The sequence below is a fragment of the Tachyglossus aculeatus genome, unplaced genomic scaffold (assembly GCF_015852505.1).
Source record: "Tachyglossus aculeatus isolate mTacAcu1 unplaced genomic scaffold, mTacAcu1.pri scaffold_233_arrow_ctg1, whole genome shotgun sequence".
NCBI classification, from domain to species: domain Eukaryota; kingdom Metazoa; phylum Chordata; class Mammalia; order Monotremata; family Tachyglossidae; genus Tachyglossus; species Tachyglossus aculeatus.
In genome coordinates this window covers 49,787-77,163 of record NW_024044948.1, presented here as the reverse complement: position 1 = coordinate 77,163, position 27,377 = coordinate 49,787, and the positions used below count along the sequence as shown (strand labels likewise).

General features: G+C 48.9%; 1 protein-coding gene across 1 annotated transcript; it reads left to right on the top strand.

Moving 5' to 3' along the window:
- Window positions 1–378: 378 nt before the first annotated feature.
- LOC119923733 (olfactory receptor 14A16-like) lies at window positions 379–26,079 on the top strand. Its single transcript, XM_038743011.1, has 9 exons — window positions 379–457; window positions 2,831–3,744; window positions 5,207–5,264; window positions 8,574–8,723; window positions 8,814–8,923; window positions 9,112–9,162; window positions 20,416–20,502; window positions 25,595–25,705; window positions 26,020–26,079. Exons 1-9 carry the CDS (start codon window positions 379–381, stop codon window positions 26,077–26,079), a joined length of 1,620 nt encoding a protein of 539 aa, XP_038598939.1.
- The last annotated feature ends 1,298 nt before the right edge of the window (window positions 26,080–27,377 follow it).

Here is a 27,377-nt window from a genome sequence, read left to right as displayed (position 1 = left end):
GGGATGGACGGGGATGGATAGGTGACAAACGATCTGGGTGGCCAATCTATCATATCTATCGAGCATTTACTGTGTGGAGAGCACCGTACTAAGTTCTTGGGAGAGTAAAATATAAGACTGGCAGACATATTCCCTGCACGTAACGAGCTTAGAGTCTAGAATGGGAAACAAACATTAATAGAAATACATAAATTATGGCTGTACAAATAAGTGCCTTGGGATCGAAAGAGCGGTGAATAAAGGGGGCAGATTGAAGTGACAGGAGACACGGAAGGGCGTGTGAGAGGAGGAAATCAGGAATTAGTTGGGGAAGGCCTCTTGGAGGAGATGTGATTTTAATAAGGATTTGAAGGTGGGGAGAGTGAACGTCTGTCGACTATGAAGAGGGAGGAAATTCCAGTCAGGCTACGGGTCGTGGACGAGATGTCGTTGACCGGAGAGAGGAGATGGAGATACGGTGAATAAGTTGGCCTTAGATGAGTAAAGTGTGCGGGCTGGATTGTAGTAGGAGAGTAGTGAGGTGAGATAGGACGGGGAGAGGGGATTGACAGCTTTAAAGATGATGGTGAGGAGTTTCTGTTTGACGCAGAGGTGGGTGGACAACCACTGGAGGTTCTTGAGGAGTGGGGAAACATGGTCAGAGCTGGTAACGTCTGCCGTCTCAGCGGTGTTTACTAAGTACCAACTTTCAGAAGAGCACCGTGCTCAGTTCTGAGGAAGAGAACAAAGGTGGCTACATTAGACACGGTTCTTTGAGAGGGCCGTCACTGACAACTAGATGAGGTTAAGCTCACATGGGAGAGAAAAGGCTCTCCTACCACAGATTTGCCATGAAACAGACCACATCTGGTGAGGGATCTTTTATTTCATTGTGCTCAGCACAGCACTCTGTACGTAGTAAGTGGTCAAGATATCAGATCGACTGATCGATTTTGGTTTTCTTCTGTCTGAACAGTGAAGGTTAAGGGGACAGCTTCTCACAGTCACCCAGCTCACACATCTGGTTCATCTAAAAGCAACCTACTCACTGTATTTTGGTCTCATCTATCCTACGACTGACCCCGTCCCATGGCCTTCCATTGGACTGGAACTCCCTCCCTCTTCGTATAATCATAGTAATAATAATAATAATAATAATAATAATACTTATATTTGGCAGCACCATTCTAAGCGCTGGGGTAGATACACGGTTATCAGGTTGGGCACAGTCCCTGCTCCACGTGGGGCTCATGGGCTTAATCTCCAAATTAATGATGAGGGAACCGAGGCACAGAGAAGTGAAATTACCCAAATCCTGTCCTCTCCCTGATCACTGTAGCACTACCGTCCCTCTCGTCTCACAAGCCCGTAACCTTGCTGTCTTCCTTGACTCTACTATCTCATTCACCCCACACGTCCAATCCAACACCAAAACCTGCACCAAAACCTGCCGGTATCACCTCCACAACACCACCAAGATCCGCCCTTTCCTATCCGTCCAAACCGCTACCTGGCTGGTTCAACCTCTTATCCTATCCCCACTGGATTACTGCATCAGCCTCCTCTCTGATCTCCCAGTCTCCTGTCCCTCCCAGCTTCAGTCTATACTTCATTCTGCTGCCTGGATTATCTTTCTACAGACGTGCTCTGGGCATGTCACTCCCCTCCTCAAAAATCTCCAGTGGTTGCCTATCAATCCTCACATGAAGCATAAACTACTCACTATTGCTTTCAGAGCTCTCCATCCCCTCCCCCCACCTCACATTCCTTCTCTCTTTCTCCAGCCCAGCCCGCACACTCAGTTCATCTGCCACCGCTAACCTCCTCTCTGTGCCCCGTTCTCGCCTTTCCCGCCTTCGAAACCTGGCCCACGTCCTGCCCCTGGCCTGGAATGCCCTCCCTCCTAGCACCTGCCGAACTAGTTGACTAACTAATTAACTAACTCTTTCTCTTTTCAAAACCCTACTGAGAACTCATTTCCTCCAGGAGGCCTTCCCAGACTGAGCCCCCTTTACCTCTGCTCCTCCTCCCCTCCCCAATCGCCCTTACTCGCTCCCTCTGCTGTACCCCCTTCTCCTCCCCACAGCACTTGTGAATATTTCTACAGATTTATTATTCCATTTATTTTATTAATGATGTGTATATATCTAATTCTGTTTATTTTGATGGAATTGACGCCTGTCTACTTGTTTTGTTTTGTGGTATGTCTCCCCCTTCTAGACCGTGAGCCCATTGTTGGGTAGGGATTGTCTCTCTTTGTTGCCGAATTTTGCTTTCCAAGCGCTTATTACAGTGCTCTGTAGACCTAAAGCACTCAACAAATACCATTGAATGAATGAATGAATGAATGAAGTGATTTGCACAAGTTCATACAGAAGACAAGTGGCAGAGTGTGGACTGGAACCCAGGTCCTTCTGTCTCTCAGGTCTTTGCTCTTTCCACTAGACCTCGCCGTCTACTCTGACAGACCACCGCTCTGCCCATTTTCAGAGATTTCTTAAAATCACATCTCCTCCAAGAGACCCTCCCCGACTAAGCCCTCATTTTCCCGACTTTCTCTACTTTCTGCCTTGCCCTTGCACTTGGATTTGCACGCCTTATTCTCCCCACCCTCATCCCCACAGAACATATGTACATATGTGAAATTTATTTCAATGTGTCACCCCCTCTAACCTGTAAGCTCCTCGTGGGCAGCAAACATTTCTGCCAACTCGGCTTTATTACACTCTCCCAGTCGTTTAGTATAGTACTCTGGATAAAGTAAGTACTCAATAAATACACTTGATGGATTGATATGACTGTCATTGTCTGTTGAGGTTCTGAAATAGCTTCCTCTTCATTGTTTTTGTAGGTGGTCTAGGCAATAATTGGGAAATGGTCAACCTCACGGTGATGAGGGATTTCCTTCTACTAGGATTCTCAGAGGTCCGGGAGCTGCAGCTGGTCCACGCCGCGCTATTCCTCCTGGTCTACCTGGTGGCCCTGGCGGGGAATCTTCTCATCGTTGCCGTCACCGTCCTCGACCGGCGCCTCCACACCCCCATGTACTTCTTCCTCAGGAACCTGTCCGTCCTCGACCTCTGCTACATCTCCATCACCGTCCCCAAATCCATCCACAACTCCTTGACCAACAAGAGATCCATTTCCTTCCTGGGCTGTGCCACCCAGCTCTTCTCAGTGCTCCTGTTTGCCGCGTCCGAGCTGTTCCTCCTCACGGCGATGTCCCACGACCGCTACGCCGCCATTTGCCTCCCTCTGCGCTACGAGGTCCTCATGGACAGAGGGACGTGTGGGAAAATGGCGGCCGCCTCATGGCTCGGCGGGGGGCTGTTTGCACTGCTATTATCCCCTCGGACGCTCTCCCTACCCTTTTGCGGGTCCATCCTGATCCAACAGTTCTTCTGTGATATCGCCTCCGTGGTCCAACTCTCCTGCTCTGAAACACACCTCTTCATCGATATAATCGAAGTCACTGGGTTCCTTTCGGGTGTCTCCTGCTTCATCTCCATCGTCATCTCATACGTGTGCATCTTCCGGGCCGTGCTGAGGATGCCGGCCGCCGAGGGCCGGGCCAAAGCCTTCTCCACCTGCTTGCCCCACCTCGTCGTCACGACCGTGTTTTTCACCTCGGCTGCCTTCGGTACCTTACATCCAACCTCAGATTCTTCTTCAGCTATGGACCTGCTGGTGTCCGTGTTCTACACCGTGGTGCCTCCTGCCCTGAACCCCCTCATCTACAGCCTGAGGAACAGGGACATGAAGATGGCAATGCGGATGGTCCTTGCTGGGAGTCTTTTCTCCAGAGATAGAAAATTTCACTTCACGCTCTGACCCTGTTATTTCTCTCCCCGTGGATTGACCCTATACAGACTTGGGCGGCCTGCAAAGATCTGAGATATATGTAGTCAGAGACTTTTTTCTGGATGCCTATTAACGATGGCTTTGTCTAGTTTGGTAGGAGAGTGTTTATCCAGCTGTTCTTGACTGGTATTTAAATCTACTTCCCATGCCTGGGGACGGATCCCTGCACTTGGATTCACCCCCTTTACTCATCACCAGCAGAGGGTAGAACCCGGGCCTGGGAGTCTGAAAGATCTGAGTTCTATTCCTAGCTCTGCCACTTGTCTGCTGTGTGACCTTGGGCAAGTCACCTCACATCTCTGAGCCGCAATTCCCTCATCTCTAAAATGGAGATGAATACTGTGGGCCCCATGTGGGACATGGACTGTGTCCAACCTGATTATCTTGCATCTATCCCAGTGGTTAATACAGTGCCTGGTACATAGTAAGTGCTTAACAAATGCCATTAAAGAAAATTGAAGAGGTAGCTGCCGAAGGGTGTTTTAGACTTAATTCTGACCCTTAAATCTGCCCCAGAAGCCAGGAGCAGGAGAAGAGGTTGAATTTTTTCCAACCACTTAATGCTCTCAGTTTTCACACAATAAAAACCATTCTGATTTCTCCTCCTACTCTTACTGTTGCTACTATTGTTATTTATTGTATAATATACTTCAATATTTAAGTATTAACACAATCAATCAAATTGAAGTACAACAGAAGATTTTCTTTACACACAAGGAGCGTACATTTTTCAAAAACGTTACAGGTGCCTGCGACCTCCAGTCATTCAGTGTCAAAACTGGAATGAAATCTTGGGGTCCTTTTCTTTTTGTTATTGCCAAGCCAATCTGAATATTGGATTCAACCATGACTAACCAAATGGGCTAGAGTGACTATTCTCCCTACCACGATATCTCTCCAATCCCCAGAGTTGTAAAGGTAAGCTTTTATTAATCATGGAAAGAGACTGATGAGTCCGTTGAGGTTGTTCTAGGAAGAAGTCCTAGAGTGGGGACCATCATCATCATCAATCGTATTTATTGAGCGCTTACTATGTGCAGAGCACTGTACTAAGCGCTTGCCCAGACCACGTGGGACTGGGCAGGTATTTAGGTCGTGGGGGCCGGGACCACAGAGAACCCACGATCCTGGCCTTCCTAGATTCCCGGACGGTCAGCCGTCTCAGCGGAGCCCCGGACCCATCCGTCCTCCCACGGGGAATCCCCCCGGAAATAACCTGGCCTTCATCTGAGGGGATGGCACAGCCAGCGGGAGAGCGGAGAAGGTGGAGGAGGACTCTGACAGCCTCCGCCCCTCACCCAGACCTTCCTGTCACTCCCACTAGTGTCCAGGACTGACGAGATGAAGTGAGTCTCTCTCTCAGCAGAGGTCGGTGCACCGCAGCCCGGACAATCCCGGTGACTCCGGAGAGGAGCAGGGGAAAGGTGAGGGCCAGGGGAGGGAATTTCAATGTAAACCTAGAATAAGAGGATCAAAGTTAGAATTCCTCCTATTCTTTCATGTTACATCCCTGAGGAAAGATGAACCATTCCAGCTAGTATTCCCACCAGGGCCAGATGACGGGGCAGGGATCTTTGTGAATGAGGGGAGCTCAGCCACCAATCAGTTGTCAATGGAAAGAGCCAAGATCTGAGACTCAGAAGCCCCCCATCTCTGCCACTGGCCTGCTGTGTGACCTCGGGAAAGCCGCTTAATCTCTCTATGCTCCAGTTTCCTTATCTTCTGAGTGCTTAGTACAGTGCCTAATACTCGGTAAGTGCTCACCAGATATCGTTGATTAATTCATACACTGTGGGCAGAGATCCAACAATCCATTAAATTATAAACTCCTCAAAGGCAAGGATATCATTTTTGCTCTCCCTCTCTCTTAGACTGTAAGCTTCAGGCAGACCAGATACTGTGTCCAACGTGCCTATCCGAGTGCTTGGCATACAGTAGGAGCAAAATGGAGATTCAACATCAGTTTTCTCTCATACTGGGACTGGGGGCCCTAAAAGGACCAGATTATCTCGTATCTACCCCAAGACTTAATATAATGCTTGACATATAGTACGTGTTTATAAAATACCACAATTATTGTTATTGTATTGTCTATAGCATACATTTATATATATATTTTTATTATAGTGCTTATAAAATATTCTAGGTATCTTACCAATTTGCAAATTGTAAAGTAAGGAAAAGGGGCAGGTTTGAGCCTAGGGTGAGTGATAGAAATGAACTGGTCTCTAGACTGAGAGCTCATTGTGGGTAGGGAAAACATCTACCAATTCTGTTGCATTGTCCTCCCCCAAGCGCTCAGTACAGTGCTCTGCACACAGTAAGCACTCAATAAATACTATCGACCGATTGAATGTGGGCAGGGAACGTGTCTAGCAAATCCGTTGTATTCTCCCAGCTACTTAGTTCAGTGCTCTGCACACAGTAAGCGCTCAATAAATACCATGGATTGTGGGCAGGTAAGTTGTCTGCCAACCATGTTTTATTGTACTCTCCCAAGTGCTTAGTACAGTGTTCTGCACTGTAAATGCTCAATAATTGTCATTGATTAATTAAGGTTGTCTTCTGGTTTAAGACTGGTTGAGGGATAAGGAAGAAGTCATAATTAAGTGTTGGCCCATGGGAAGCAAAAGACCAGTATTGACACGTTTTCTGCCCACAAAGAGCTGAGACTGATCAATCAATCAATCAATGACATTTATTGAGCGCTGACTGGGGGAAGAGCACTGTTCTAAGCACTTGGGTGAATACAAAAGAGCAGCGCTGGTAGGCATGTTACCTTCACGCTTAGAACAGTGCTTTGCACATAGTAAACGCTTAATAAATGCCATGAAAAAGCTTAAGGTCAGCGTGGCTCAGTGGAAAGAGCACGGGCTTTGGAGTCAGAGGTCATGAGTTCAAATCATGGCTCCGTCAATTATCATCTGTGTGACTTTGGCAAGTCACTTAACTTATCTGTACCTCAGTTCCCTCATCTGTAAAATGGGGATTAAGACTGTGAACCCCATGTGGGACAACCTGGTCACCTTGTATCCCCCCAGCTCATAGAACAATGCTTTTCACATCGCAAGTGCTTAACAAGTACCATCAAAAGGGGGAGACATAATTAATAAAAGTAAGGGAAAGGGGAGATATACATAGAAGTATTTACAGCTGAGCAATCTAGAGAGTTGGCTGTGCAATAGAGTAAAACCATATACATGCCAAGGAGGAGTACCAGTCGGGTCCATGATGGGTAGAGATGGTGGATGGGTTTGTCTGCCTGACAATTAACAGAGAAAAGGTCATTGGAAGAGAATGGCTTTTGTTCGGGAATTGGAATGTGGGAGGAGTGTGGTCTGTCAGGAGTAGCAGCATGATGGAATGGATAAATCACGGGTCTGGGAGTCAGAAGGTCATGGGTTCTAATCCCGGCTTCGCTACTTGTCTGCTGCATGACCTCGGGCAAGTAACTTCATTTCTCTGGGCCTCAGTTACCTCATCTTGAAAATGGAGGTTGAGACTATGAGCCCCGCTTGAGATCAGCCCGATTTGCCCGTATCCGCCCCAGCACTTAGTACAGTGGCTCACACATAGTAAGTGCTTAAAACATACTGAAATTATTATTTGAAGGGGTGGGAGTTCTAAGATGGGGAACAGCCCGAGAGAGGGGAGAGACGTGGGAGTAATGAGAGTGAAGCAGAGCTAGAAGATTGGCCAGGGAACACTATACTACGTGCTTGGTAAGTACAAGTCGGCAACATATAGAGACAGTTTTTACCGAACAACGGGCTCTAGAAGGGAAAGAATTAAAAGAATATGTTAGGAAGTAGACGCTGAGGAAAATAGATGTGAAAGATCAAGGAGCTATTGAATGGGAATAAAGGGATAGGAAGAGATTTAAGAATAATCATAATAATAATGATACTAATGGTATTTCTAAGCACATACTACGTAGTAAGCACTGTACTAAGTGCTGGGGTAGATACAAGTTAATCAGGCCCCTCATGGACCCCACAGTCTAAATAGGAGGGAGAACTGAATCGCCATTTTGCAAATGTGGGAACTGAGGCCCAGAGAAGTGAAGTGACTTGCCCAAGGTCACAAAGGAGGTAAATGGCAGAGCAGGGATTAAAAGACAGATCCTCTGATTCCCAGGTCTGAGCTCTTTCCTCTAGGCTGTGCTGCTTCTCAAATGATGTGGAATTATGTGACTGCAATCCTTGCAGATATTTGCAAGTGGAACAGACACCTAAGAGACAGGAATGGTTTCTGCGCTGGCCTGATCAAAGGCAGGTGAACTAAGGGAGATGAACCGTGTGATTAGCTTCTAGCTTCCCTAGCGCTTAATGCAGTGCTTGGTACATAGTAAGAACTTAACAAATACCATGAAAAACCCAAAAATCTGAGATTTCCCTCCAACACAAATATTTTCTCCTTCTCTATACACTTTTCTCTGAATCATTCTCGTCCCCATTTGAATCTCCTTCTCTTTTCTAAATGTCCTTAGGCAGTCAGTGTCAATTCCCAGAAAATGACCTATGTCACCATGAAGACAGAATTCCTGCTCCTGGGAATATCGGAGGTCCAGGAGCTGCAGCTGGTCCACGCCGTGCTGTTCCTACTGGTCTATCTGGAATCTCCTCATCGTCGACGTCACCGTCCTTGACCGGCGCCTCCACACCTCCATGTACTTCTTCCTTGGGAACCTGTCTGTCCTTGACCTCGGCCTCATCTCCGTCATCGTCTCCAAGTTCATCCACACTTCTTGAACAATAATAACTCCATAGCCTTCCTAGGCTGCATCGCTCAGCTCTTTCTGTGGATCTTCTTTGTGGGTTCTGAGGATTTCGTCCTCAAGGTGATGTCCTACTACCGCTACGCCGCCATCTGGCTCCCCCTGCGTTACGAGGTCATCATGGATCGAGTGGCCTGTGGGAAGATGGCCGCCGCATCCTGGCTCATCGGAGGACTGATTGAGGCCTTGTTTTCAGGTTCGACCTTCTCCATGTCCTTCTGCGGGTACAACGTCATCTCCCAGTTCTTCTGTGACGTCCCTACTCAGCTCAAGATCTCCTGCTCCGAGGAACACGTCGCCACGGACGTGAGCCAGGGGTAGTGGTAGCCGTCGTCTGCATCGTGTTCATCATCATCTAGTATATCCGCATTTTCTGGGCCGCGCTGAGGATGCCAGCCACCGAGGGCCGGGCCAAAGCCTTCACGACCTGCTTGCCTCATCTCGCCGTCGTCATTGCTTTTTTCTCTACCGCGTCTTCCACCTATCTCAAACAGCCTTCGGACTCCCCCTCGACGCTTGATCTGCCGCCATCCACGTTCTACACCGTAGTGCCCCACATCCTCAACCCCCTCATCTACAGCCTGAGGAATAAAGATTGAAGTCTGCCCTGGGGAGGGTCCTAAACGGTTCACTCTCCCAGCTCCCTCTCTGGCATAAAAAGTCGTGCCAATGATCCCAGCCTTTGTCAGAGGCATTGTCCACGGACTAGTCCAGATTTACAGCCGTCCTCCGGCTTTAAAGACAGAGTCCCGACAGAGAAGGTATTCCAATGCATGCCGCTGTGGCTGAGAAGGCCCTTCTTCATGATCAGGATTTAGAGATCTTCCCTCGATCCCTGTTAGATCTGCATGGGAAGAATGCAAGGTACCCAATAAGCACTCAATAAATACGATGGATTGAATGAATGAATGATTATTTCTTCAAAATCCAGTCGGTTCCTGGCACCCACCTGCACATGACAGTCCCCGCAGATGCTTAAAACTGAATACACCTGGTCTGAATTCCAATCACCCATTCAGGAGTATTTATTGATGGTTACTCTGTGCAGAGCACTATGCTAAGCTTATGAAAAAGTATGATTAGAGTTAGTAGGCGTGAGCCCTGTTCTCAAAGAGTTAATAATCTAGAGGTAGGTGGACTTGAACACTGAAACAAAATGCAGGTGGGGAAAAACAATATAGTGAAATGATACATATATAAGAACGATGAGGGAGATTGTTGGTATCCAAGTGCATCGGGATTTGCCCTAAGTCACACAGCTGACGAGTGGTGGAGTCGGGATAAGAACCCATGACCTCTGACTCCCAAGCCCGTGCTCTATCCACTGAGCCACGCTGCTTTTCCTAGCTTCCTCCCTCGGCCTTGGCCGATGTCATCAGATTAGCGATAGACATCCCAAGCAAAACAGATTTGGCAGGGTGCGGCTGGTAAGCCTGGGACCCCAGCCTCATTATTCTGGGGTCATTATTCATTATTATCATTATCATTATTATTATTATATTCTCATTATTATTCTCATTATTCTGGAGAAGCAGTGTGGCTTACTGGAAAGAGCCCGGGTTTGGGAGTCAGAGGTCGTGGGTTCTAATTCCAACTCCACCACTCATCAGCTGTGTGACTTTGGGCAAGTCACTTAACTTCTCTGGGCATCAGTTGCCTCATCTGTCAAATGGGAATGAAGACGGTGAGCCCCACGTGGAATAACTTGATGACCTCGTAACTACCCCAGCGCTCAGAACAGTGCCAGGCACATAGTAAGTACTTAACAAATACCATCATTATTAATATTATTATTACGAGTTTCCATTCAGGTGAGTGATCATTAGTTCATTGACGTCATACTAGGAAGGAGTCCCAGAGTGGGAACCACATGGGAATGGGCAGTTATTTAAGTTGTGAGGAGATTGTGAGGACCAAGACCACAGTGAGTCCACGATCCCGGCCTTCCGAGATTACCGGACGGTCAGCCGTCTCAGCGGAGCCCTAGGCCCGTCCTCCCATGGCGAATCCCCCAGGAAATAACCCGGCCGTCGTCTGAGGGGATGACGCAGCAAGCCGGAGGGCCCAGAGGGGGAGGGAGGATCCTGACAGCTTTCACCCCTCGCCCAGACCTTCCTGTCACCACCACCCGCGTCCAGGACCGACGAGAAGGAGAGTCCTCTCTCTCAGCAGAGGTCGATCCTCCCCAGCCCAGGACGGGCCCGATGACTCCAGAAAGAAGCAGGGGAAAGGTGAGGGGCAGGGAAGGGGAATTTCAATATCTGCCCAGGAAAAAACAGGAATATTCCTGTTCTTTCTTAATAATAGTAATGGTGGTGTTTGTTAAGTGCTTTGACCATGTCCAAACACCATACTCAGTACTGGAGTAGATACGAGATAATCGGATTGGACAGTGTCCCCGTCCTACATGGGGTTCATCTTCATAAACCGCATTTACAGATGAGGGAACCGAGGAACAGAAAAGTTCAGTGACTTGCCCGAGGTCGCCCAGCAGGTAAGTGGTGGAGCGAAGATTAAGACCATGGTTCCCTAGGCTTCCAGGACCATCCTCTTTCATTCATTCATTCACTCAATCGTATTTATTGAGCGCTTACTCTGTGCAGAGAACTGTACTAAGCACTTGGGAAGTACAAGTTGGCAACATATAGAGGCGATCCCTATCCAACAACGGGCTCACAGTCTAGAAGAGGGAGACAGACACTAAAACAAAACACGTGGGCAGGTGTCAAGTCGTCAGAACAAATAGAAATAAAGCTAGATGCACATCATTAACAAAATAAATAGAATAGTAAATATGTACAAGTAAAATAAGTAGAGTAAAAAATCTGTACAAACATATATACAGGTGCTATGGGGAGGGAAAGGAGGTAAGATGGGGGATGGGGAGGGGGAGAAGGGGGAGAGGAAGAAGGGGGCTCAGTCTGGGAAGACCGTCTGGAGGAGGTGAGCTCTCAGTATGGCTTTGGAGGGAGGAAGAGAGCTAGCTTGGCGGATATGCAGAGGGAGGGCATTCCAGGCCAGGGGGAGGACGTGGGCTGGGGGTCGATGGCGGGACAGGTAAGAACGAGGTACAGTGAGGAGCTTAGCAGCCGAGGAGCGGAGGGTGCGGGCTGGGCTGTAGAAGGACAGAAGAGAGCTGAGGTAGGAGGAGGCGAGGTGATGGAAAGCCTTGAAGCCGAGAGTGAGGAATTTTTACTTGATGCGTAGGTTGACAGGCAGCCACTGGGGATTTTGGAGGAGGGGAGTAATACGTCCACAGCGTTTCTGCACAAAGATTATCCGGGCAGCAGCGTGAAGTATAAACTGAAGTGGGGAGAGACAGGAGGATGAGAGATCAGAGAGTAGTCTGATACAGTAACCCAGTCGGGATAGGATGAGTGATTGAACCAGCAAGGTAGCGGTTTGGATGGAGAGGAAAAGGCAGATCTTCGCGATGTTGCATAGGTGAGACCGGCAGGTTTTGGTGAAATATTGGATATGAGGGGTGAACGAGAGAGCGGAGTCGATGATGACAGCAAGGTTGCAGGCTTGTTAGACGGGAAGAATGGTAGTGCCTTCTACAGTGACAGGAAAGTCAGGGAGAGGGCAGGTTTGAGAGGGAAGATAAGGAGTTCAGTCTTGGACATATTGAGTTTTAGATGGCTGGTAGACATCCAAATGGAGATGTCTTGAAGGCAGGAGGAGACACGAGCCTGAAGGAAGGGAGAGATAGCAGGGGAAGAGATGTAGAATTGGGTGTCAACAGCGTAGCTGAAGTCGTGGGAGCGAATGAGTTCACCAAGGGAGTGAGTGTAGATAGAGAACAGAAAGGGACAAAGAACGTACCCTTGAGGAACCCCTACAGTAAGGAGATGGGAGGTGGAGGAGGAGCCCGCAAAGGAGACGGAGAATGAACGGCCGGAGTGATAAGAGGAGAACAAGGAGAGGACGGAGTCTCTGAAGCCAGGGCTGGATAGCGTGTTGGGGAAAAGGGGGTGGTCCACAGTGTCGAAGGCAGTTGAGAGGTCGAGGAGGATTAGGATAGAGTAGGAGCCGTTGAATTTGGCAAGAGGGAGGTCATTGGTGACCTTTGAGAGGGCAGATTCAGTGGAGTGTAGGGGACAGAAGCCAAATTGGAGGGAGTCAAGGAGAGAGTTGGCATTGAGGAATTCGAGGCAGCGGGTGTAGACGACTCATTTTAGAAGTTTGGAAAGGAAGGGTAGGAGGAAGATAGAGCGATAACTAGAAGGGGAGGTGGGGTCAATATAGGGTTTTTTTTAGGATGGGGAGACGTGGGCATGTTTTAAGGCAGAGGGGAAGGAACCCGTGGAGAGTGAGTAGTTGAAGATGGAAGTTAAGGAGGGGAGGAGAGAAGGGGCGAGAGATTTCATAAGATGAGAGGGAATGGGGTCTGAAGAACAAGTGGATGGTGTAGCACATGAAAGGAGGGAGGAGATCTCATCTGAAGATACTGTTGTGAAGGATGGGAGAGTAGCGGAGTGGGTTGAGAGCAGGGGGTTGGAGAAGGGGGAGGAGTGACTTTGGGGAGCTCAGACCTGATGGTGTCAATTTTACTAATAAAGTAGGAGGCCAGATCGTTGGGGATGAGGGATGGAGGAGGGGGAAGAACAGGGGGCCTGAGAAGGGGGTTAAATATACAGAAGAGCTGACGGGGATGAGGGGCATGGGTGTCAATAAGGGAGGAGAAATAGTTTTGCAGGGCAGAGAAGAGGGCGGAGTTGAGGCAGGAAAGGATAAATCTAAAGTGAACAAGGTTGGCTTGGTGTTTAAACTTTCAACAGCAGCGTTCAACAGCTTGAGCATAAGATCGAAAGAGGCGGACAGTCGCAGTGATCCAAGGCTGGGGGTTAGTGGCACGAGAGCGGCGAAGGGAAAGGGAAGCGAGCGAGTTGAGTTGAGTAGAGAGGGTAGAGTTGAGATCAGTAATCTGGTCATCACGTTTGCGTAGAGAGGAAAGGGAGACGAGGTGGGTTGTAATGCACTGAGAAAGCTGGATGGGGTCGAGAGAGCGGAGGTCTCTGTGAGGTTGTAATATGGATTTACAGGAGAGAGGAGTGTGAGTGATAAGATTATAATGAAAGAGAGGGATTTCAGAGTTGGTGATGGTGGAGATAGTGCAGCGTTAGGAGATGATGACGTCACGGTGTGACCAAGTTGGTGAGTGGGAGAGGTGGGGTGGAGCAGGAGGTTGGCAGCATCAAGGTGAGATAGAAGGCGGGCGGCAGAGGAGTCACCAGGGACATCCATGTGGAGGGTGAAGTCTCCTAGGATCAGAGTTGACATAGAAAAGGAGAGAAGGAAGGTGAGAAATGGGTCAAAATCGTTAAAGAAGTTGGAGGTGGGGCCGGGGTGTCGTTACTTGACACATACAAGAATGTGGAGGGGGTGGTAGAGGCGACGAATGTGGGCTTCAAAGGAGGGGAAGGAAAGGGAAAGGGGAGGAGGGATAATGAGAAAGCGACATTGGGGAGTGAGAAGGAAGAAGACACCTCCTCCTTTTCCTGTGAGTCTTGGGGAGTGTGAGAAGAAGAGGCCTCCACTGGAGAGAGCAGCAGAAGAGACCATGTCATCCGGAGAGAGCCATGTTTCAGTTAGGGCGAGGAGGAGTAGAGAGCTGGAAAGGAAAAGGTCCAGGATAAAAAGTAGCTTACCTATAATGGAGGGGGGTTCCAAAGGCCACACTTGGCAGCAGCTGTGGAGGCAGGGGAGGAAGGGGGAAAGGTGTGAGTGGGGGCGGTTCAAAGCCCTACTGAGAACTCACCTCCTCCAGGTGACCTTCCCAGGCTGAGCCCCCTTTTTCCTCAGAGAGCAGAGAGCAGATAACAATTGATATGTGATGGCCAACAATAAGCAGATGATGACATCACAGAGAACAGTTAATAATTTACATGTGCTGGCAGTAAAATAAGCATTCATTCATTCATTCAATCGTATTTATTGAGCGCTTACTGTGTGCAGAGCACTGTACTAAGCCCTTGAGAAGTACAAGTCGGCAACATCTAGAGACGGTCCCTACCCAACGGCGGGTTCACAGTCTAGAAGGGGGAGACAGACAACCAAACCAAACATATTAGTAAAATAAATAGAATAAATATGTACAAGTAAAATAAATAGAGTAATAAATACGTACAAACATATATACATATATACAGTCTAGAAGGGGGAGACAGACAACAAAACAAAACATGTAGACAGGTGTCAAAATCGTCAGAATAAATGGAATTATAGTTATATGCACATCATTAACAATATAAATGGAATATTAAATATGTGCAAGTAAAATAGAGCAACAAATCTGGACAAATATATATACAGGAGCTGTTGGGAGTGGAAGGATGTAGGGAAAGGAGTGATGGAGAGGAGGAGAGGGAAAAGGGGGCTCAATCTGGGAAGGCGTCCTGGAGGAGGTGAGCTCTCAGTAGGGTTTTGAAGGGAGAAAGAGAGCGGAATCATTCATTCATTCAATCATTCATTCATTCATTCAATCGCATTTATTGAGCGCTTACTGTGTGCAGAGCACTGTACTAAGAGCTTGGAAAGTACAAATCGGTAACATATAAAGACGGTTCCCATCCAACAACAAGCTCATGGTCTAGAAAGGGGAGACAAGCAACAAGACAAAACGTGTAGACAGGTGTCAAAATCATCAGAACAAATAGAATTAAAGCTATTTGCAGATCATTAACAAAATGAATAGAATAGTAAATATGTACAACTAAAATAAATAGAGCAATAAATCTGTACAAACATATATACAGGTGCTGTGTGGAGGGGAAGGAGGTAAGGTGGGGGGATGGGGAGGGGGAGGAGGGGGAGAGGAAGGAGGGGGCTCAGTCTGGGACGGCCTCCTGGAGGAGGTGAACTCTCAGGGGCTTTGAAGGGAGGAAGAGAGCTAGCTTGGCGGATGTGGGGAGGGAGGGCTTTGCAGGCCATGGGAAGGACGTGGGCCAGGTGTCGACAGCGGGACAGGCGGGAATGAGGTACAGTGAAGAGGTTAGCGGCAAAGGCGTTGAGGGTGCGGGCTGGGCTGTAGAAGGGAAGAAGGGAGGTGAGGTAGGAGGGGGAGAGGTAATGGATATCCTTGAAGCCGAGAGTGAGGAGTTTTTGCTTGATGCGTAGGTTGACGGGTAGCCACTGGAGATTTTTGAGGAAGGGTGTAACATGCCCAGAGCGTTTCTGCACAAAGATGATCCGGTAGCAGCGTGAAGTATAGACTGAAGTGGGGAGATACAGCAGGATGAGAGATCAGAGAGGAGGCTGATACAGTAATCCAGTCGGGATAGGATGAGAGATTGAACCAGCAAGGTAGCGGTTTGGATGGAGAGGAAAGGGCGGATCCTGGCGATGTTGCGTAGGTGAGACCGGCGGATTTTGGTGACGGATTGGATGTGAGGGGTGAACGGGAAAGCGGAGTTGAGGATGACACCAAGGTTGTAGGCTTGTGAGACGGGAAGAATGGTAGTTCTGTCTACAGTGATGGGAAAGCCAGGGAGAACTCAGGGTTTGGGAGGGAAGATGCGTTCAGTCTTGGACATATTGAGTTTTAGGTGGCGGGCAGACATCCAGATGGAGATGTCCTGAAGGCAGAAGGAGACCCGAGCCTAAAAGGAGGGAGAGAGAGCAGGGGCAGAAATGTAGATTTGGGTATCATCAGCGTAGAGATGATAGTTGCAGCTGTGGGAGTGAATGAGTTCAGTAAGGGAGTGAGTGTAGATAAAGAACGGAAGGGGACAAAGAACGTACCCTGGGGGAATCTCTACAGTAAGGGAATAGGAGGAGGAGGAGGAGGAGGAGGAGCACTCAAAGGAGACTGAGAATGAATGGCCAGAGAGATAAGAGGAGAACCAGGAGAGGACAAAGTCTCTGAAGCCAAGGCTGGATAGCGTGTTGAGGAAAAGGGGGTGGTTCACATTGTCGAAGGCAGTTGAGAGGTCGAGGAGGATTAGGATAGAGTAGGAGCCGTTGCATTTGGCAAGGAGGAGGTCATTGGTGACCTTTGAGAGGGCAGTTTCAGTGGAGTGTAGGTGACGGAAGCCAAATTGGAGGGTGTCAAGGACAGAGTTGGCGTTGAGGAATTCGAGGCAGCGGGTGTAGACGACTCGTTCAAAAAGTTTGAAAATGAAGGGTAGGGAGGAGATAGGGCGATAACTAGAAGGGGATTTGGGGTAAAGAGAGGGGTTTTTTTAAGATGGGGTAGACATGGGCATGATTGAAGGCAGAGGGGAAAGAACCAATGGAGAGTGAGTGGTTGAAGATGGAAGTTAAGGAGGGGAGGAAGGAAGGGGCGAGAGATTTCTTAAGATGAGAGGGAATGGGCTCAGAAGCACAGGTGGCTAGAATAGCATTTGGGAGGATGGAGGAGATCTCATCTGAAGATAATGCTGGGAAGGATGGGAAAGTAGCAGAGAGGGTTGGGAGCAGGGTGGTTGGAAAAGGGGGAGGAGTGACTTTGGGGAGCTCAGACCTGATGGAGTTAATTTTACTAATGAAGTAGGAGTCCAGATCGTTCGGGGTGAGGGATGGAGGAGTGGGAGGAACAGGGCGCCTGAGAAGGGAGTTAAATGTACGGAAGAGCTGACGGGGATGATGAGCATGGTTGTGAATAAGGGAGGAGAAATAGTTTCGCCTGGCAGAGGAGAGGGCAGAGTTAAGGCAGAAAAGGATAAAGTTGAAGTGAACAAATTTGGCTTGGTGTTTAGACTTCCTCCAGCAGGGTTCAGCAGCTCGAGCATAAGAGCGAAGGAGGCGGACAGTGGCTGTGCCAGAGCGGCGAAGAGAAAGGGGAGCGAGCGAGTTGAGCTGAGTAGAGAGGGTAGAGTTGAGAGCACCTCGGCGTCATCTCTGTTATCCTCTCTGCGGGGGTATTTGTCTAAATCAAGCCGCCCTCATACTCCGCCTCGATCGTGGATCTGCTGGTGTCTGTGTTCTACACCGTGGTGCCCCCCGCCCTGAAACCCCTCATCTACAGACTGAGGAACCGGGACACAAAGGCCGCCATGGGCTGGATCCTCAAAGGGTCACTCACCCGGCCTCTTCTCTGGGACAAAATGTCTCCTTTCTTGTGCAAATCATCTCACCCCACCACTTAATTAAGCAATTGCCCTTGGACCTAACCAGATACTTAGCTGTCTTACAGGGTTCACAGAAAACGCTAGACATTGATGAATTTTCAAAGTCTGTGAATTTTCAAAGACTGTCCAACCCAGTTTGCTTGCATCTACTCCAGGACTTAGAACAGTGCTTGGCACATAGTAAGCACTTAACAAAGACCATAGTTATTACTATTATTATTATTAATGGTATTTATTGACCTCTTCCTGGGTGCAAAGCACTGTAATAAGCTCTTAGGAGAGTTTGAAAGAGATAAAATTGCATTGTTCCTACTCTACAGGAGATAATGATCTAATGGCAGAGCTAGACACAATAGATTACATAGAGGAGGAAGGAGAGAAGGGAAAGATGAGAAAGAGGATTAACGCTTGAATCAAGAGTATAGTATATATTGTCCGTATGAGCAGAGCTTCAATGGATTTCCAATCTGGACAAGTCAGAAGAAGCAACGTGGCCTAGTGGGTAAAGTGCAGGCCTGGGATTCAAACGGACATGGGTTCTGATCCCGGCTCCACCACATGTCTGCTGTGTGACCTTGGCCACGGTCGCTTAGCTTCTCCGTGCCTCAGTTCCCTCATCTGTGAAACGGGGATTGAGATGTGAGCCCCAGTGGGGACACTGACTCTGTCCACTCTGATTAGCTTGTAACTACTCCAGCACTTAATATAGTGCCTGATATACAGTAAGCGCTTCAAAAAGGCCAGAGGAAAAAGTTACAGTGGGCTGATTGACTGACAGATTGAGTGTGAGGAGTGTGAAGAGTGTGGGGAGTGTGAAACCATTCGCAGTGGCTAAAGACGGTCATTAAAAACAGGAGCCGTTGGGAGGCTGGGTTTGAAATGGCACTGTCTCCGCAGGAACCCCGAGGGCCTTCTAGTTATCGCCCCATATCCCTCCTACCATTCCTTTCCAAACTCCTTGAACGAGTCGTCTACACTCGCTGCCTCGAATTCCTCAACACCAACTCTCTCCTCGACCCCCTCCAGTCTGGATTCCGTCCCCTACATTCCACGGAAACTGCCCTCACAAAGATCACCAATGACCTCCTGCTTGCCAAATCCAACGGATCATACTCTATCCTAATCCTCCTCGACCTCTCAGCTGCCTTCGACACTGTGCACCACCCCCTTCTCCTAAACACGCTATCCGACCTTGGCTTCACAGACTCCGTCCTCTCCTGGTTCTCCTCATCTCTCCGGTCGTTCATTCTCAGTCTCTTTTGCAGGCTCCTCCTCCCCCTCCCATCCCCTTACTGTGGGGGTTTCCCAAGGTTCAGTGCTTGGTCCCCTTCTGTTCTCGATCTACACTCACTCCCTTGGTGACCTCATTCGCTCCCACGGCTTCACCTATCATCTTTACGCTGATGACACCCAGATCCACATCTCTGCCCCTGCTCTCTCCCCCCTCTCCAGGCTCGCATCTCCTCCTGCCTTCAGGACATCTCCATCTGGATGTCTGCCCGCCACCTAAAACTCAACATGTCCAAGACTGAACTCCTTGTCTTCCCTCCCAAGCTCTGCCCTCTCCCTGACTTTCCTATCTCTGTTGAAGGCACTACCATGCTTCCCGTCTCACAAGCTCGCAAACCCGGAGTCATCCTCGACTCCGCTCTCTCGTTCACCCCTCACATCCAAGCCGTCACCAAAACCTGCCGGTCTCAGCTCCGCAACATTGCCAAGATCCGCCCTTTCCTCTCCATCCATACCGCTACCCTGTTCATTCAAGCTCTCATCCTATCCCGTCTGGACTACTGCATCAGCCTTCTCTCTGATCTCCCATCCTCGTGTCTCTCCCCACTTCAATCCATACTTCATGCTGCTGCCCGGATTGTCTTTGTCCAGAAACGCTCTGGGCATGTTACTCTCCTCCTCAAAAATCTCCAGTGGCTACCAATCAATCTGCGCATCAGGCAGAAACTCCTCACCTTGGACTTCAAGGCTCTCCATCACCTCGCCCCCTCCTACCTCACCTTCCTTCTCTCCTTCTACAGCCCACCCCGCACGCTCCACTCCTCTGCCACTCATCTCCTCACCGTACCTCGTTCTCGCCTGTCCCACCATCGACCCCCGGCCCACGTCATCCCCCGGGCCTGGAATGCCCTCCCTCTGCCCATCCGCCAAGTCATCCTCTCTTTCTCCTTTCAAGGCCCTACTGAGAGCTCACCTCCTCCAGGAGGCCTTTCCAGACTGAGCCCCTTCCTTCCTCTCCCCCTCGTCCCCCTCTCCATCCCCCCATTTTACCTCCTTCCCTTCCTTACAGCACCTGTATATATCTATATATGCTTGTACATATTTATTACTCTATTCATTTATTTATTTTACTTGTACATATCTATCCAATTTATTTTATTTAGTTAGTATGTTTGGTTTTGTTCTCTGTCTCCCCCTTCTAGACTGTGAGATCACTGTTGGGTAGGGACTGTCTCTATATGTTGCCAATTTGTACTTCCCAAGCGCTTAGTACAGTGCTCTGCACACAGTAAGCGCTCAATAAATAATATTGATTGATTGATTGATTGAGGGCCGACACCATCGCTGAAGGTGCAGGGACCGGGCTTTCGTCTCCCAGGAGCCTCAGGAACCGTATGACCAGAGGGTGTTTGGCTCGTCTCTCATCTCCCAGGAGCCTCAGGAACCACATGACCAGAGGGTGTTTGGCTCGTTCACGTCACGAGGTTCCCTTAGCAGGGCCCCGAGCCATCCTCCAGAGATCCCCCCCGGAGCAGCTCCTGCTTTATCTACAGCGACGAGGGCCCGTCTGGAGAGCTTGTCAGGGTCAGAGGCAGAGCAGGGAAGGATAGAGGGATAGAGGGTTCCTCTCTGCTACTTCCTGGCTGACCAAACTCATGAGTCCGAGGGGAAAAAAGGGACTAGCCAAGTCCTGCAAAGGTCAGCGACCCCCAGCCCCACGCTGCCCTGGTGTGAGTGACCGGGGGTGAGTGGGATGGAGGGGCAGGGGGCGAGGATGAGGATGGAAGAGATGGAGCCAGTCTGGGGCCGACGTTGTGGTTCGTACCAGGGCTGCAGCCCCGAACGAGACAGGGCAGCTAGCAGGAGGGGAGCCCCCAACCGTCACACCCCTCTCCTCCTTCCTCCTCAAACCGCACTGCCATGCCAGCTACCCGCTGGGCTACAGTGCTCCAGGACAGTGTCAGCACTGTGGACAGTCGCTTTTGCCTTCGGTGGGCCCAGAATCCCTTGCAGAGGGTCAATGACAGGCAGGGTTGAAAGAGCATGGCCAGCTTTGGAAAGCCACTGGCAATATGAGCAATTCCTCCCTGTAAGGGTTCTTCCCAAATGTTGGGAGAAGACAAACAGTGGGAAAGGTTGTAATCCCTGCCCTCAAGAACTTTCCAGCCTACTGGGATAAATTGACACCGTATAATTTATTATCGATCGATTAATCTTGAATCATATTGATCGAGCGCTTATTGTGTGCACTAAGCACTTGGATAGTAATAATAATGAGAGTACTACTTGTTAAGCTCTTACTGTATCCCAAGCACTGTCCTAAACACTGGGGTAGATACGAAATAAGCAGGTTGGTTACAGTCTTTGTTCCACATGGGGCTCACAGTCTTAACCCCATTTTACAGGTGAGGTAACTGAGGCTCAGAGTTAAATGACTTGCCCATGGTCACACAGCAGACATGAGGCAGAAATAAACAATGTAAAGGTGAATATGCAATTACTGGGTGCCATTAACAGATGAGGAAACTGAGGCCGAGAGAAGTGAAGCGACTTGTCCAAGGTTCCACAGCAGCAAATGGACAGAGGTAAGATTAGAATCCAAGTCCTCTGACTCCCGCTAAAATATGTTTGGGAGAATACAATAGAACAGAGCTCGTAGATGTGTATGCTTCCCTCAAGGAGCTCACAGTCAAGAAGAGAACTCCTGGGCTCATGATTTTTCCACTAAATAAAGATGGAAATAAATTGATCCTCACTTGAGTTAGGTGAAGTGGGATTAAAGGGCTGGGAAGTGGATCGGGGAAGCTGATTGGAGGAGGGGGGATTTTAGCAGTGCTCAGAATTCGGAAAGAACTGTGCCCTCTGTGATTTTGAGTGGAGAAGAGAGGGAGTTTCAGGTTAGGATGGAAACGGGAGAGTCGATCGCGAGTAACTACTAGAAATTTGCTTTTAGAGCTGAGAAGACCTGTTGAACGATTGAAAGGGGGTGAATTGCTCCGCAACATTGTCAAGATCCGCCCTTTCCTCTCCATCCATACCGCTACCCTACTCGTTCAAGCTCTCATCCTATCCCGTCTGGACTACTGCATCAGCCTTCTCTCTGATCTCCCATCCCCGTGTCTCTCCCCACTTCAATCCATACTTCATGCTGCTGCCCGGATTGTCTTTGTCCAGAAACGCTCTGGTCATGTTACTCGCCTCCTCAAAACTCTCCAGTGGCTACCAATCAATCTGCGCATCAGGGAGAAACTCCTCACCCTGGGCTTCAAGGCTCTCCATCACCTCGCCCCCTCCTACCTCACCTCCCTCCTCTCCTTCTACAGCCCACCCCGCACCCTCCACTCCTCTGCCGCTAATCTCCTCCCTGTGCCTCGTTCTCGCCTGTCCCGCCATCGACCCCCGGCCCACGTCATCCCCCGGGCCTGGAATGCCCTCCCTCTGCCCATCCGCCAAGTCATTCTCTCTTCCTCCCTTCAAGGCCCTACTGAGAGCTCACCTCTTCCAGGAGGCCTTCCCAGACTGAGCCCCTTCCTTCCCCTCCCCCTCGTCCCCCTCTCCATCCCCCCATCTTACCTCTTTCCCTTCCCTACAGCACCTGTATATATGTATATATGTTTGTACATATTTATTGCTCTACTTATTTATTTATTTATTTATTTTACTTGTACATATCTCTTCTATTTATTTTATTTTGTTAGTATGTTTGGTTTTGTTCTCTGTCTACCCCTTTTAGACTGTGAGCCCGCTGTTGGGTAGAGACTGTCTCTATATTTTGCCAACTTGTACTTCCCAAGCGCTTAGTACAGTGCTCTGCACACAGTAAGTGCTCAATAAATACGATTGATTGATTGATTGCAGTCATAGAGCGGAGACCCTTCAAGCCGATCGTGAGTTTTTGTTGCTTGTGAAAAGACACAGTTGTCCTGAGCGGAGGTTAAGGAGAGGAGAGATGTAGGCTGAGCGATGCTTTAGGAAAGGACTAGATGAGCTATGCCTGTATTTATGTGTGTATCAATGGGAATGCAGATATGTCATCAAATGGAATCAGCTTGGTGTACATGTGGGTTTTATTTTTGTTGTTTCTTATAAGGTATCATTAAGTGCTTATTATATGCCAGGTACTGTACTAAGCACTGGGGTGAAAACAAGCTCATCAGGTTGGACACAGTCCATGCCCCACATGGTACTTTCAGTCATAATCCCCAATTTACAGATGAGGTAACTGAGGCACAGAGAAGGTAGGTGACTGGCCCCAGGTCATACAGCGGACAAGGGCAGAGATAGGATTAGAATCCAGGTCCTTCTGTCTACCAGGCTCATTCTCTCTCCACTAAATTTAAGTATAAAGGCCCTTCTTGTTTGACTCTAAAACCACCGAAAAAATTTCACTGCATTCATGTTTATATCTTTACGTTCTCCGACCTCTCCTATCCGCTATTCATTTTAGTTTCAGTCTCCTCAACCAAAAATAATACTCTTGATATTTATTAAGTGCTTACTACGTTCCATGCAAAGTATTAAGTGCTGGGGGAGATTCAGGACCATCTGGTAGAACACAGGCTGTGTTCCACAAAGTATTCACAGACTGAGTAGGAGGGAAAACAGATATTGAATCCTCATTTTACTATTGAGAAAACTGAGGTGTAGATAAATTATGTCATGGTTATGCATGGCTATGCAGCAGAGAACTGGTAGAGTTGGGATTAGAACCCCGGTCCTCTGACTCCCAGGCCTGTGTTCTTCCCAATAGCACCCTGCATCAACACAGTTTGAAGCGTGGTGGTTCCAATAGAATGAAACTCCCTGGGGGCAGCGATTAAATGTATTAATACCACATTCTCTGTAGGTACTCAATAAATAGAACTGTTTGACTTAGCCCTATTCCTTCACTCCCAATATAGATGTCTCTGAGTTGAAGTCTTCCCTCTTCTTGTGCAGGGAGTCGACAACATTCCCCAGAAATGTTCAGTGTCTCCACCGTGAACTCAGAGATCGTTTTGAATTCAATAACTATCTCATCTCCATAGAGTCATTCATTCATTCATTCATTCAATCGTATTTATTGAGAGCTTACTGCGTGCAGAGCACTGTAGTACGCGCTTGGGAAGTACAAGTCGGCAACATATTGAGACAGTCCTTACCCAACAACAGGCTCACACTCTAGAACGGGGAGACAGACAACAAGACAAAACATGTAGACAGGTGTCAAAACCGTCAGAATAAACAGAATTATAGCTATATGCACAACATTAATAAAATAGAGTAGTAAATATGTACAAGTAAAATAAATAGAGTAATAAATATGTACAAATATATATACAGGTGCTGTGGGGAGGGGAAGGAGGTAGGGCGGGGTCGATGGGGAGGAGGAGAGGAGAAAGGGGGCTCAGTCTGGGAAGACCTCCTGGATGAAGTGAGCTCTCAGTAGGGCTTGGAAGGGTGGAAGAGAGCTAGCTTGGTGGATGTGTGGAGGGAGGGCATTCCAGGCCAGGGAAAAGACGTGGGCCCGGGGTCGACGGCGGGACAGGCGAGAACGAGGTACAGTGAGGAGGTTAGCGGCAGAGGAGTGGAGGGTGCGGGCTGCACTGTAGAAGAAGAGGTGGGATGTGAGGTGATGGAGAGCCTTGAAGTCGAGAGTGAGGAGTTTTTGCTTGATTCGTAGGTTTACAGGCAGTGACTGGAGGTTTTTGAGGAAGGGAGTAACAGGCCCAGAGCGTTTCTGTACAAAGATAATCCGGGCAGCAGGGTGAAGTGTAGAGTGAAGTGGGGAGAGGCAAGAGGATGGGAGATCTGAGAGGAGGCTGATGCAGTAATCCAGTCGGGATAGGATAAGAGATAGAACCAGCAAGGTAGTGGTTTGGATGGAGAGGAAAGGGCAGATCTTCGCGATGTTGCGGAGGTGAGACTGGCAGGCTTTGGTAAGGTTTGGATGTGTGGGGTGAACGAGAGAGTGGAGTGGAGGATGACAGCAAGGTTGCGGGCTTGTGAGACAGGAAGGATGGTAGTGCAATTGTATGGTAGATCTGGAATCACCAGCAAGTGTCCTGTCAGTTCTTTCATAAATCCCATCAATGGACTCTAATTTTGGCTCTTCCCTCATCAGATGCAGAAAGTCAATGCTGCCTCCCCAGAATGCCCAACGTCTCCACGGTGAGGGAATTCCTGCTCCTGGGACTCTCGGGGATCCGGGAGCTGCAACGTGTCTACTGCGCGCTGTTCCTCCTGGTCTACCTGGCGGCCCGGACGGGGAATCTCCTCATCGTCGCCGTCACCGCCCTCGACCGGCGCCTCCACACACCCATGTACTTCTTCCTAAGGAACGTGTCCGTCCTCGACCTCTGCTACATCTCCGTCACTGTCCCCACGTCTGTCGTCATCTCCCTGACCGATCGTAGAGCCATCTCCCTCCTGGACTGTGCCGCCCAGGTCTTTTTGGTGGTTCTGTTTGGTGGTTCAGAGCTGTTCCTCCTCACGGCGATGTCCTACGACCGCTATGCCTCCATCTGCCTCCCTCTGCGCTATGAACCCGTCATGACCACCATGGCCTGTCGAAAGATGGTGGCCGCCTCCTGGCTCAGCGAGGTGCTGTTTGGGGTCAGGTTCAACTTTCTCCCTGAGCTTCTGTGGGTCCAGCATCGTCCAGTAGTTCTTCTGTGACGTCCCTTCCCTGCTGAAGATCTCTTGCTCCGAAGACCACGTCGCCATGGATGTGAGCATCAGCGGTGGGGTAGTTTTTGGTGTCATCTGCTTCATCTTCATCGTCGTCTCCTACATGCGCATCTTCCGGGCCTTGCTGAGGATGCCAGCGTCGAGAGCCGGGCCAAAGCCTTCTCCACCTGCCTGCCTCACCTCGCCGTCGTCACTGTCTTCCTCTCGGTTGGAGCGGTTGACTACATTAAGCCCGTGTCAGACTCCCCTTCGACCCTGGATCTGCTGGTGTCCATGTTCTATATCGTGGCTCCCCCAACTCTGAACTCTACAGCCTGAGGAACGGAGTCATGAAGGCCACCCTGGGAAGAGTCCTAAAGGGGAGATTCCTCCTCCCTCCTCTAAGGGACAAAATGTCTGTTTGCTTTTGCTGACTACCCCACTTCTCAACAGGGTTCTGAGCATAGGGCTAGCCATATAAAGAGCTGTCGAAAGCGGAAGTCCAGCGTCTGAGGATTTGTCAATGACAGAGGCTGATAAGACGTGTGTGACTGTAAGCCCGGTGTGGGGAGGGATTGTCTCACTTCATTGTGAATAGCACTTTCCAAACACTTAGTACAGTGCTCTGCACATGGTAAGCACTCAATAAATATGATGGAATGAATGAATGATAAGTGATTGTTTGAGCGGCATCATGGCTTAGTGGAATGAACATGTGGCTGTTAGTCATGAGATTTGAAAGGTCTGCCCGATTCTGCCACTGGCCTAATGTATGACCTTGGTTCAGCTATATAACCTCTCTGGGTCTCGCTGTAAAATTGGGGTTCAATATGTGCCCTCTCTTTCTCTCACAATCTGAGCCCCCGCGGGTCGGGAAACGTGTCCGATCTGATTAGTGTTTGTCTGCTCCAACACATGGCAGTGTTTTGCAAATAAATTCTTCATAAATTCAATAATGATAGTGTTGATACTACTACTGAGAATAACAGTAATTCTGTGAATTTTAAGATCACTCTTGGTGGTTATGAAAATCAGAAAATCGGAGGGTGACAAGGGAGAAGGGACGCAATCATGGAAACGTTTCCCCAAATTTGACTGCCTGTTTATTTATTTTGATTCCTGTCTCCCCAATTCTAGACTGGGAGCCCCTTGTGGTCAGGGATGATCTCTATTTATCGGTGAATTGTACTTTCCAAGCAATTAGAACAGTGCTGTGCACACCATAAGCGCTCAATAAATGCGATGGAACCAGTGAATGAATGAATTTGGCTGATCAAATCCTTGCCTCGAATCCATTCGTTCATCCATCCATCCATCCATCCGTCCGACTATCCATCCATCCATCTGTCTGTCAGTTTGCCCATCTGTCTGTCCATCCATCCACCCATCCATCCATCCATCCATCCATCAATCCATCCACCCATCCTTCCATCCATCCATAATAATAGTGGTATTTGTTAAGCGCTTACTGTGTGCCAGACATTGTACTACGTGCTGGGGCAGATACAAGCTAATCAGGTTTTACACAGTCCCTATCCCACACGGTGCTCGCGGTTTCAATTCCCACTTTACAGATGAGATAACTGAGGCATAAAGAAGTGAAGTGCCTTGCCTAAGGTCACACAGCAGATATTCCACCCATCCATCCATCTACCCACCCACCCTTCCGACCATCCATCCATCCATCCATCCATTCATCCATCCGTCAACCCAGCCATGCATTCATCTATCAATTCATCCATCCATCAATCAATGATATTTGTTGAATGCATCCTGGGTGTAAAGTACTGTAGTGAACCTTTCAGAGAGAT

What these genes read in the sequence shown, in the direction of transcription:
- LOC119923733 (XM_038743011.1), top strand. Translation starts at nt 379, where the DNA reads ATGAAGAGGGAGGAAATTCCAGTCAGGCTACGGGTCGTGGACGAGATG. An exon ending in CGGAGAGGAGCAGGGGAAAG is followed by an intron (nt 5,265 to 8,573) that starts GTGAGGGCCAGG and finishes ATCGTCTCCAAG; the next exon opens with TTCATCCACACTTCTTGAAC. An exon ending in AGGAACACGTCGCCACGGAC is followed by an intron (nt 8,924 to 9,111) that starts GTGAGCCAGGGG and finishes TATCTCAAACAG; the next exon opens with CCTTCGGACTCCCCCTCGAC.